Source organism: Alligator sinensis, unplaced genomic scaffold, assembly GCF_000455745.1.
Source record: "Alligator sinensis unplaced genomic scaffold, ASM45574v1 scaffold347_1, whole genome shotgun sequence".
NCBI classification, from domain to species: domain Eukaryota; kingdom Metazoa; phylum Chordata; order Crocodylia; family Alligatoridae; genus Alligator; species Alligator sinensis.
In genome coordinates this window covers 1,545,218-1,557,410 of record NW_005841922.1, presented here as the reverse complement: position 1 = coordinate 1,557,410, position 12,193 = coordinate 1,545,218, and the positions used below count along the sequence as shown (strand labels likewise).

Sequence of the window (12,193 nt, the reverse complement as noted above, 5' to 3'; positions counted from 1 at the left end):
GGCGAGTCATCGGGGGGGTTGCAGGAGCCAGTAGGGCATGGGGCCAAGTGGGGCAGCAATCCAGGGGACTGGGGGAGCAAGCGGGGGTGGGGCATGTGGGGGGGGTAGTCCCTGTGGGGGCCATTTGGCCCCTGTGGGGGGCAGCAAAACATATAGGTATTTAGAATTTACTTTATTATGATGATAGAGATTCTAGGAATGAAGGGAGAAGACTCTAGCCTCTGGGATGGATTTGACTCCTTTTTGTCCCATTTCCTTTAACACTTCCCTCCCCCCTTTTTTTTTCCTAAATCTGCCATGTAGGCCTGCCCTGTGATTCTGGAAGCTTTCCTGTTTTCACTGTTTTTCTTTTCTCTTAAGACCTTTCACTTCATTCCCTTCACTGGTGACACCATTGCTGAAATCTCCTGGGTTTCATAGCTGTCCCTCCTGTTGCAGGTGATCTCCAACCTTGGACAGATTGCCTGGTATTTATATGATCTTGGCAAATCACAAATCAATAAGAGGTGCGACATGTGCAAGTCCCTAAAATCCAGATCCAGGAAAGAGAGGAAGCTCCATATGTTCTTCTTGGATAAGGTAATAGGTCCAACTCTAGAGACCTGAACATCAGTTGGATCCCAGACCACAACCCAACCTCTACCAGCAGTTCCCTCATCAGCACAAGGAGGCTTGGTATGACTTGATCTTGCACTAAAGGAAGGACTCTTGGTAAAAGTGCAATGGGATGACCTGCTTTTCCCACTTGTAAGTCTGCAGATGCTTCATCTTCCACAAAACTGTCTCCAAGTCATCAATCAGGCTCTGAGACTTCTCAGCCTATCAAGGTCCAAGATAAGTTCTGGGTGCTGTAGCATTGGAGCCATCTAGTTTTCATGTGGACCTGGGTACTGGTAAGTGGTATTGTCTGGTACCGCTCACTTCTCACCAGGGCTGCTGAGAAAAGGAAAACTGTTAAACATATGTGCCCCAGCTCCAAGACTCTCTAGTGTGTGCAAGTGACAGCAGATGCCTCTCTCATACCATAGTCTCTTGCAGCTTCCCTCATCAGGGTTTGATAGACTGGTTATTTAGGTCCTATATCCAAGCCAAGAGCCCATCTTTGCCCTTCCCAGTGACCCTTCCAAGATGACCAGTACTGAACCAGTATGATCCCTTTAGTATTCAGGTTTCTGATACCCTACTTGATATTTTAGGCCAGTTGCACTCCTGGTAGAGGTAGCTTCCTCCTTCACATCTGATTCTGGGCTGCACACTGGACCTTTGTATGAGTTTCTGCCACTACCACTTTCTCTGTTAAGCCGATTGGGATGTCAGATGAGCCAATGATCCCATGATGCCATTCAGCCTTCAGGCCAATAGCCTCAGGGTTCATCCTTCTTGAGGTGCTGTTGTTTTTTACTACGTCGAGATCATAAAAAACAGGCAATTCATCTACAATCATGGTTGCCTGTGTCAATCTAACTGGATCCAAGGCATTGTTTATCTTCAATGCTGTATCTGGCCTATCTTGGAATAGAAATAGCTCAAGCTGTTTTATAGGCTGCATCCAGATGAGCATGGCTGTGCAGTATGCACCACTGCAGACCAGTCTGTGGTGCCACACACCGCACATTTAGGTGTTCCCCATTCAGGGGGTTCTTTTCACCCTGGAAGATCCTGGGGTCAAACAAACCCTCACAAAAAAAGTACACGCAGAGGCAGTGCATGTCACTCAAAACTAGAGCCTGGCCAGCTGGAGCCAAGCTCCAGCTGCTGGCTAGACTCCGAGAGGCAGGATCACTGCAGCTGCAGCTCCCCAAGGCCCCCCGCAGGGTTGCTGGCCCCAGCCTTTGCTACCCCACCTGGGGTAATTTGCCATGTGCCAAAGAGCACGTGGCACAGACATTCCCCAGGGACAAGTGGTAGCGGCACAATGTGCTTCTTATCCCCAGGGAAAAAAATGTCCATGCACATGTGGCCATGAGGGTCTCCCTTTCCACCTGGGTGAAAAGTTACCCCTGTGTCACTTGTAGTAAGAGACTTAGGCAGTTCTCCTGGTCTCATAAAATGGGTTGCAAGGGCAAGAGAGATGCCCCTTCTGGGTGAACAGTTTTTAGTGGAAAAACAGGACTGGCATAAGGTCAAGTGGCAACAATCTGGCTACCGATAAATTTAAATTGTAAATTAGAAACAGATTTTTAGCTATCAGAAGAGTTACTAGAATAGTTTTCCAAGCACAGTACCAAGGGAAAGAAGATTGATCTCTTTAAGACTGAGCTAGGTAAATTTGTGGATGGGACGGTTATGATAGAGCAGGGAGTACTGGCACACCAATCAATGGAGTCACGCATTTGCGATCTCCAAGCTGTTGTAGTGTGGATGGCATCTGGTAATCCCATGCCACAGGGTTTTTCCTGGTTGCCAGTTGGGGCCAGGAAGAAATGTTCTCCCCATGAATGCTATTGGCTTTGGTAGGGGATAATGAGCTGCGGGGAGGGATTTGCTTTACTCTGAGGCTTTGAGATGTTGGCCATAGCTAAGACTGGCAGTTTCTAGATTGCATGCATTTATGCTTCTGCCAGTACTAGAAAGCCCAGAGGCTCCTGGTTAGTGTCCTGCTTTTCCACTCAGGGTCATACCAATCATAAAATCTAGTGTCAGGAAGGACTTTTTCCCCCTTATGTCAGATTGGATTGAACTGTAGGGGTTTGACCTTTCTCCATAGCACAGGGCATGATCCTTTGCCTATGTTGTTCTGAGCACATGTTAACTGACTGCATCAGTATCCACTGGCAGTGCCCTTGTCTCCCCTGCTTTTACTAAGGTTGTTCTTGGTGTTTCAGGTATTGTTCCTTGTAGCTGGAGATAAAAGTTTGACGTGGCAATTTTTAGGATTCCTTCAGTTAGCAATGACCTGCAAACATTACTTTCAGTCCTCTTTATTCCTATGAACATGTATTTAGATGACACTTCTCAAGGAACTCCAGCTTCTGGTAAGTAGCTGTGACCTTTCTTGGCAGTGCTACTCCCAAACTGGGTATCCCCCCTCTGTACTCATGAATTTGGTTTTTCTACCTCTAGTATAGCATTTTATGCTTCTTTGTCACCAAATTTCTTTTTGTTATCTACATCTCTGTTCTCCATCTTATCGAGATTTAATCTTATTCTCCAAAGTGTTTACAGCCGCTCCCAGTTCTGCATTGTCTGCCAGTTTGTTCAGCATTTGCTCTCTTCCAGCATCTAGGTTATTAAAAAGAGGCTGAAGAGGGAATTGTCTCTTGGTCTCCTATTTCCTGGATGAGTTACATAAGACCACCACCATTGTCTACTTCATTCTTTGAAGAATGGCTGCAGACGCTCGTTATCCAGAGAAGATGCCAGGATGTGGATGAAGTCGCTTCCCTGCTGCCTTCAGGTGCCAAAGTTTTGAAGAGGGGCAGGGTTTAGATTGCAGTTTGTCCTCAGTGTTTCCTTCTACTCATCCTGCTGGCTATTTGGCATGCCTTTCTAAGGTACTTAACTCTCCCTATGTACAGGATAGGGAGCCTAGGTACCTGGCAGGGTTTTGGATTCCACTGCAGGGGCCAGGCACCTAAAAATTAGACGTTGTAGCAACTGACTTGTAGGTAGCTATGTTTGGTTTGGCTTTTCATCCTTAGATGAATCATATCCTTGCACTTTGGGGTGTGTGTGCATATCCTTGCACTTTGGGTGGGGTGAAAGGGGAAGAGATGAGATTGTGATTGGAGTCTAGGGCAGAACACTGCGAAGGGGACTACTGCCAGATCTCAAACTAACCCTTGACAAGGCAATTCGAGGCCTCTTCAAATGTTACATGCAATCAGTTGTAACATACTTGTCCTAGTAGAGCTGGCCCCAGAGTCCGCCGTGTGACTCCTATCCTGCTCTGTCTCCCTGGGTCCCCTTCCTTTTCCCTTGCCTATTACACCTTGATGTAATGAGTTAATTGGTGAAAATGGAGGCTGCCCTGGCATGCCAGAGTAAGTCTTCATCTGTCCTTCTACCAGCAAGTCCTTCCTAGCTCCCACTGCTCACAATCCTGGTCTTCAAGTGCTAGATGGGCCCTCCGGGCTTACCTGTGCCTGCAGGACACCTGTTGCCTTAAGGGCTATTCGTGGCCTCCCTTCACCCCTACAGCTGCAACTGTACCTCGCAGATATTAACAGTTAATCAAATCACAGACAGGTCTGGCCTCTCCAGGCCATCTCTAGCTTACCCTCTCAAGATGTTGGCTCCTGGCTTTGGTTCTGCCCTTTTGGGCTCTGGCTCTTAATCCTCCCAGCTTCAGGCTGCTTCTAGCACCAGGCTTTGGCCCTGTCAGCTGCTGTCTGTCTGCGATTTGGGCCCAGCCCTTGGGAAGGGCTCAAACACTCATGTGTCCCTTGGCCACAGCACCACTGTGGTTTGGGCCCTGCCCCTAACAAGGCTCCCTAATGTGCCTCTCTGGTATCATAGAATCATAGAAGAAGGGTCAGAAGGGACGTTGTAGATCTTCAAGTCCGACCCCCTGCCTGGGCAGGAGGAAAACTGGGCTCAAGTGACCCCAGCCAGGTAGGCATTGAGCCGCTTCTTAAAGACCCCCAGGGTAGGAGCCAGCAACACTTCCCTTGGAAGTTGGTTCCAGATCCTAGCCGCCCTGACTGTGAAGTAGTTCTTACAGATGTCGAATCTCAACCTACTCTCCAACAACTTGTGGCCGTTATTCCTTGTTATCCCGGGGGGGCGCTAGGGGAAACAAGGTCTCCCCCAAACCCTTCTGGTACTCTGTGACCTTCTGCTCCTCCTCTTACAGTCACAATTCAGCCCACCAATGTAACCATAAATCAAAATACAAGCCCCCAGGCTATAATTCAACTATTGCCATACTGGGTCCAAACATAAACAATAGCTCATTGGCTGTACCACAACTGTCCCCCACACAGTCATACTTCCCTGCCAGTTCTCAGCACCTTACTTGCAGTCCTGGAGAAACTCAGGTAGCAGGTCATTTGCTCCCCTACCGCCCTCTTACTGTAGGGCTCGACTCCCTGCCTGGTTTCAGGCGCTGGCTTTATGTGCCTCCTAAACCCTGCCCCTTCCGGCCAGATGGCTCTTTTCCAACAAACAGGGGTTTCCTATTAGGGCCTGATGGCTAGCTTCCAGGGCAGCTTATAACTGCTACTCCTGCTGCCTTAGCAGGGCTAGTAGTCCAGCAATAAGCAATATGCACTCTTAGTTTGAGTCCCTGGCTGCCTACTCCCCTACAGCAGGGGCAGGCAAAGTCTGGACCATGGGCCGCATCAGGCCTGCAGTCGACTTGATTACCCAGTAGCCCTTGCCTGTGTCGCTGTGGCCAGTTTCCATGGGGACCTTAGCAGCAGTGGTGCCCTGACAGTGCAGGGCCAGGGTTTCCATGGAGATCAGCCCCAGCAGCACTGGCAGGGCACACAGCAGGGCAGGGAGCTGCTCTGGGGCCAGGATCGTGCAGTGGTGACAGCGTGGTCCAGAGCTGTGATCTGCTGCCTGTACTCCCCAGGCAAGGGCATGCAGGCAGCAGATCATGGATCACAGCTGTGTCCCGCCTCTGGACAACGCTGTCACTGCTGCAAGATCCCTAGCCCTGGAGCAGCTCTCCTGCCAGCTCCTGGGGTCTCCACAGAAACTGGCCACAGCGATGCGGGCAGGGGCTGCTGGGAAATGGAATCTGGCCACTGGTTGGATCCACCATTTTGCCCACCCCTGCCCTACAGACAGTCCATAACATGCAGTCTTTTCCCAACCTGTGGATATCCCTGCTGCTGTCTCTGCCTTCAAGTAACAGGAGCCTCTGGCTCCCTGCTACAATGCTAGGTTCTCGACCACCTGGGCGATAGCGATCATCACCTACTGGAATTCACTATACAGCGCAGGGTGTCAAAGGCCTGCAGCAAGGCAGTAGCCCTTGACTTCAGGAGGGCCTGTTTCAATAAGTTGAGATCAGTCGGAGAGGCACTGAGGTCCTGGAGGGTAGGGGAGTTGGGAGTCCAAGACAGGTGGTCGTTCCTTAAGGAGACGGTCCTCTGAGCCCAAGGGGTGACAGTCCCACTGCAAATCAAAGGGGGCAAGAGCGCTCAAAAGCCCCCATGGCTCACCAAAGGCATTCAGGAATGTCTGAAAGCTAAAAAGGAGGTGTACACACGGTGGAAGGGACAGGCTATCACCAAGGAGGATTATACCTCCATTGCTGGAGACTGTAGGGGGGCTGTTAGGAAGGCTAAGGCAGAGACAGAACTAGAACTAGTGACCAGGATCAAAGATAACAAAAAGTCCTTTTTTAAATACATAGGGAGTAAAAAGAAGGCACCGGGTAACATGGGGCCCCTGCAGAACAAGCTTGGCAAGCTGGTGGTTGCACCAGACGATAAAGCTAATCTCTTTAACAAATTCTTTGCCTACATTTTTCTGAGCAGGGACCGGGACATACCCCCCACCGGGATTCTAGATGGACTCAGGAGAGGCACAGACAAGCCTAGGATCAGGGAGGACCGAGTTAGAGAACTTCTGGTGGGGCTGGACGTGTTTAAATCAGCAGGTCCAGGTGATCTCCACCCCAGGGTGCTGAGGGAATTGGCAGGGGTCATTGCAGGACCCCTGGCACAGCTTTACGAGCACTCAGGGTGCTCTGGCCAGGTCCCAGAGGACTGGAAAAGGGCCGGTGTGGTCCCCATTTTCAAAAAAGGGAGGAAGGAGGACCCAGGTAATTATAGGCCCATTCACCTTACCTTGGTCCTGGGGAAGCTCTGAGAAAATTATCAAGGTGCACATCTGCAAGAGACCAGCATGGGAGATTATGCTTAGGGGCAACTAACATGGGTTCATTACGGGCAGGTCCTGTCAGACCAACCTGATAGCCTTCTATGACCAGGTCACAAAATCCTTGGATGCAGGTGTCACAGTAGATGTAGCCTTTCTGGACTTTAGGAAGGCCTTTGACACTGTCTCTCACCCCATTCTCATTAAAAAATTAGGTGACTGTGGCATTGATGCCTACACAGTCAGATGGGTCACAGATTGGCTAGGGGGCCGAACCCAGAGAGTGGTGGTGGACGGGTAATTTTTGAACTGGAGGGACATGGGCAGTGGGGTCCCCCAGGGCTCAGTCCTCGGGCCCGCACTGTTCATCATCTTCATCAGCAATTTGGACGAGGGGGTGAAAAGTACCTTGTTCAAATTCGCGGATGACACTAAGATGTGGTGAGAGGTGGGCACAATAGAAGGGAGAGACAGGCTACAACTACATCTGGACTGGTTACAGAGGTGGGCGGATGAGAATAGGATGGGATTCAATACTGACAAGTGCAGGGTACTGCACCTAGGGAGGAAGAACCAGCAGCATACCTACAGGCTGGAGAACTCCCTTCTCATCAGCACAGAGGCAGAAAAGGATCTTGGAGTCATTATTGATTCCAAGATGAACATGGGCTGCCAATGTGAGGATGCAGTCAGTAAAGCTAATCACAACTTGTCATACATCCACAGATGCATCACGAGCAGGGCCAAGGAGGTGATCCTCCCCCTCTGTGCAATGCCGGTCAGGCCGCAGTTGGAGTACTGTGTCCAGTTCTGGGCGTCGCACTTCAGGAGGGATGTGGACAGCATTGAGAGGGTCCAGAGGAGGGCCACTCGCATGATCAGGGGGCAGCACGGCAGGGCCTATGAAGAGAGGCTACAGGACCTGAACCTGTTCAGCCTCCACAGGAGAAGGTTGAGAGGGGATCTGGTGGCTGTCTATAAACTTACCAGGGTGAACCTGCGGGGAACAGGAGAGTCCCTGTTCCCCTGAGCACTACCAGGCGTAACTAGGAATAACAACCCCAGGTTGGCTGAGAGTAGGTTCAGGCTAGACATCAAGAAGCACTACTTCACAGTCAGGGCAGGTAGGATCTGGAACCAATTTCCAAGGGAAGTGGTGCTTGCTTCTACCCTGGTGTTCTTCAGAAGGAGGCTAGATAATCACCTCGCTGGGGTCATTTGACCCCAGCATCCTTTTCTGCCCATGGCAGGGGTTCGGACCTGATGATCTGATCAGGTCCCTTCTGACCCTACCAACTATGAAACTAGACCTTCAAGCAATTGATCATGTGATAAAAATGGTGAACCAGACATAAAGGGCACTTTTACACATGTTCTGATTAGAACGTGTTGGAGCCATAGCTAATCAGAATGCTCTAGCATGCTGCAGCATCTTGTGTATTCAGTGTACCACGTTTTCAAAATGGCAGTGAAAGTGCTTTAACTAAAGCTTGTCAAAAGAGACGCTGAATACATGAGACTCTGTGGGCCTTTTAATTAGAGTGGCTTCCAAGAGCCACTCTAATTAAAAAGCCACCAGTCCCCCACCCCGGAGCATGTGTATAAGTGCCCAAAGATGCTAGTAATTGAATGTGGCACATCTTTGTGGCTGGTTTGCATCATGCTTTAATTTGGGTGTGTAAGATAGTCGTTCCAAGGGAGCATGGGGATTCTGGCCTCAGAAGTGAGTGTACTGTACTGGGCTGCCCATACTTCCTTGAAATCTGTTGGTGGACAGGGAGCCCTTCATGAGAGAGAAGCTCAGTGTCTGCAAGCCCATTACCTTTCCCAGCATGTTGGGAACCTGGTGCTGGGGAGCTGATCTCCCATGTGGGGCTTTATGCTTGCTGACAGATTTAAGGGGACACGTATTCCAGGACTGGTGAGCAGCACCTGGGTCTTGGGCTATACAAGTGTGCATTAAGCCTACAGGCAGGCAGAGAGGGGCAGGATGGGCTTTAGGGACTTTTAGTCTGCATTGCAAGAATTGCCCATCCTGCTGTGCCAGACTGTGAACATCAGGTATGGCAGCACGCACAATTTTTGGGATCCGGGATAAAATTCCTCAGATTCCACCCTACAGTGAAAGTAATACTTGGAGGGAGCCAAAGCCTGTCAGCTATAGCAGTCACCCAGGCCAGACTAAAATTTATGGAGGATGAGCAGTGCTCTGACACTGGACATTATAGAAATCCAAAGTACTACAAGAAAAGAAACCTGTAATGGAAAGACCTGTGGAGAGCGGCTGAAAAAACAACACATGGAGCTGCACATGCTGTGGCAAACAGTGTAAACCAGGATAACTTCTGGCAATTGCAAAAGTGCACAAGAACTGCAATGGATTATGTCAACTATAAATACCAGCTAAGTGAGCATTTGCATGGGTTCCGGTGGTTTGCAGTGAAGTAGCAGCATAGACATATCGCTGCCGGCCTGATTGTTTCCACTCCAGCAAATTGGTGCAAAATGGTGTAAAAATAATTGAAATGCCTGTTTCAGAGGATCGCAAAGTCAGTCAGTGATCCATATTTAGCACCGCCATCACCTGCTGACATTATGTTCAACAGGAAACTGAGAACCAGAATGTCTGCACCATTACACGCAGATGTCAGAATCACTGGGGACTCGCAGCTATATAAAGATACAGACAAGGCAAAACCAAACCACCATATAATTAGGGTCTTGGATGCTGCCTCCCTTCATTAAACTGATGTTATGCTGTTCTGTGATAAAAATATTGGTCGCATACAGCATAAGTAATACACGTGACACAAACCCCAGTACCAATAGAGTTACTATTGGCCAGTGACCATAGTGCTCAAGTTCCAAAGGAGATGCACAGGTCTGTGACAGTGCAGGATGCCTCAGAATTGAAGTGAACCCTGTTAGGTTGTTCCTCTGCTTTTGAAGTTTGGTGTTTATGTTACTACTAGTCTGGTTTGTTAGGTTTGGCTGGGAAGGGAAGAGGTGGGAAGTGGAGGGGGCTCTCGCAAGAGCCAGTTGACAGTTTGCAGTGAAGGATATGTTTTATGTACAGGGGCTCATGTTAAGCAGTTGAGCTCAGACAGGAATCAAAGCAGATCTTGGACAGACCCCTTGGCTCTGAATGATTTTTGAACAATGCACTGTGCAGCAACTCCCTGGCAAGTGCTGTGGGCCCTGTGTGCAGGTGCAGGTGGGACTCACAGACTTTCTGAGAAGTGTCTAGAGCCACTGGACCGTGAACCTGCACAACATGGCACGTCATACAGTTTGGGGATAGAGACCCTACCTCAGTTTCACATGCAGTTGTCCTGGACAGTGCACTTTTATCAGTGTTTCTCCGTTAAACATCAGCTATGATCCCCTTTAGCAATTTACTTTCTGAGATTGTCTTTATATCTCCTTTGTAAAGGATTTAACACACCTCTTTTTTTAGAAACATAACGTAATGTAAGTTATTAGCTACAACTCTTACTGAGTAATTTGCATTGTGGCGACCCATGCTTACTTAAGACATGACTTTACACATATGCAATTGCTGAATAGTCCTTGGCAGAGCTGAAATGCATGCACTAGCACTCCTGCAAATGAAGCAGGATTATTTTTTGCAAACCATTCATTCTGTTTGCATGATGTATAAATGGATAATGAGCTTTACATATGTTTTATCCATTAATTATTTGATAGTTTGTGCACAAGTCGATAGTGGGCATTCAGAATTCTCTGTTCAAACTGTGTGATTAGTTTCAGTTTGACTTGCATGGTCTTGTTTCTGTTCCCTGATTGGAGGATTTAAATTTGGGGCTCAGTCTAGCTAGGTGCTGAATGAGTCCTCACTACAGGAGGACTGGTCCTGGCCAGAGAGCTTTCACAATATTTATGCAAAATGTTAAAATGAAGCATAATTGTAAAATCAGTTCATATTTAAAAAAAAAAAAATCATCTGCAGCAGATCAAATCCATGTTATTATGATTTTTACATTCTCGCTTCTAAGTGATATTCATCTATTTAAAGGAAAGTTAAAATCTGTTGATTAATCAGTGATAATCCAGGATTACCGAACATCCTGCACTTTATTTTTTTAGTAGCAGGGAGTGCTTTAATTAGAAAGGTCCTAATGTAGATTAAGGCATTAGCCATGCTGAGATCCTCCCATATCTCCAATGAAATTATGACAGTGTCAAAAGAACCATTTGCATAATCAAAACTCAAAAACAGTTAATTAAACTGCACCCAATTATCCTCAGTCTATTATTAAAACATAAAAAAGTAGGCAAGACAATTGAGATATACTGAACATTTTCCCTACCTGAGATTGCACTGTAAGTGGCAGGTCCAGCAAAGTGGTACATAAATCATAAATAAACCTGAAGTCAAAGACTTTAGTCATGTGAATGAGTAAAGGTTTGTAAAAACAAGGCACTAACCAGACAATATACAGGCAAATAGCAACAAAATGCTGTGATCTAGCTGAATGAAAGCATTTCTCTTACCTGGTGGTTAAGAATCTTCATCAAAAAATTCTCCATATCATGCCAGTCAGTAATCCTCTGTATGAAGACACAATGGAGCCACAAACATATCACAGTGTTGGAAAAAAACAGAAGATACGATTTACTCCCTCTGGGGGGAAAAAGTTACAATGACAGTAATGACCCATTCATCTGTCAAAGAAACTAAACATTTAAAACCCTGAAAAAGCAGATGAAGGAAACCCATGCTTCCTGTCCAATGGGATAAAACAATATTAATGGATAAAAGGACTGGGTTTGTTTTCTGCTTAATGAAGAATCCTAGTTTTCAAATCTCGTTGGATTTTCTGAGCCCAACAGGATTTTCTCCTCAGTAGTTTGAATTTACAATTCCAGGGGAGTCATTTAATCATCTAGGTCTTACTTTAATTCAGAAGCAGTGTGCGCCCAGGGAGGCTTTTCTCTTCATGTAACTGAGAGTTTGAAGACTAAAGAAATGAAAATGCTCTTGGTATAATGTGAATTTTTATGTACAATTAGCTTAAAGTATTAATATGAAAAGTAGATAGTTGCATCTAATGATTTTTTGGAATAATCTGAACCATCTGCCTCAAGATACTAAGAGGAGTTCACCACTTTAATCCAGATTATGGCTGACAAACTGTTTTTGGCATCCACGTTTCAGTAGCATTGCGCCCTTGAAGAGCGGGTGAAGCTGTAGAAATTCCCTAGCTGAAGAATTTGTTGTTTCTTTTCGGGAACATTTTTAAAATTTTTGCTGTTTATTCTCCCTGCCTCAGGAAGAAAATGGCTTTTTTAATGAAAAGCATGTTAAGCAACCAGGTAAAGAATTTAGGCCTTGGTGGTGGAGGTGAGGAAAAGACAGAAGAAAGTAGTCCTTCTGACCCAGCTGCAGCAGCAGGAA

The 12,193-nt window shown here is 47.3% G+C and overlaps 1 protein-coding gene across 1 annotated transcript in view; it reads left to right on the top strand.

The window, feature by feature from the left end:
- The first annotated feature begins 12,075 nt into the window (after positions 1-12,075).
- Positions 12,076-12,193, top strand: part of CPLX4 (complexin 4) — a 23,997-nt gene continuing 23,879 nt past the window's right edge. Inside the window, 1 exon segment of the mRNA XM_006039401.1 lies at positions 12,076-12,193. This exon segment is cut by the window's right edge and continues 20 nt beyond it. Within this exon segment, the coding sequence (XP_006039463.1) occupies positions 12,076-12,193 (118 nt within the window).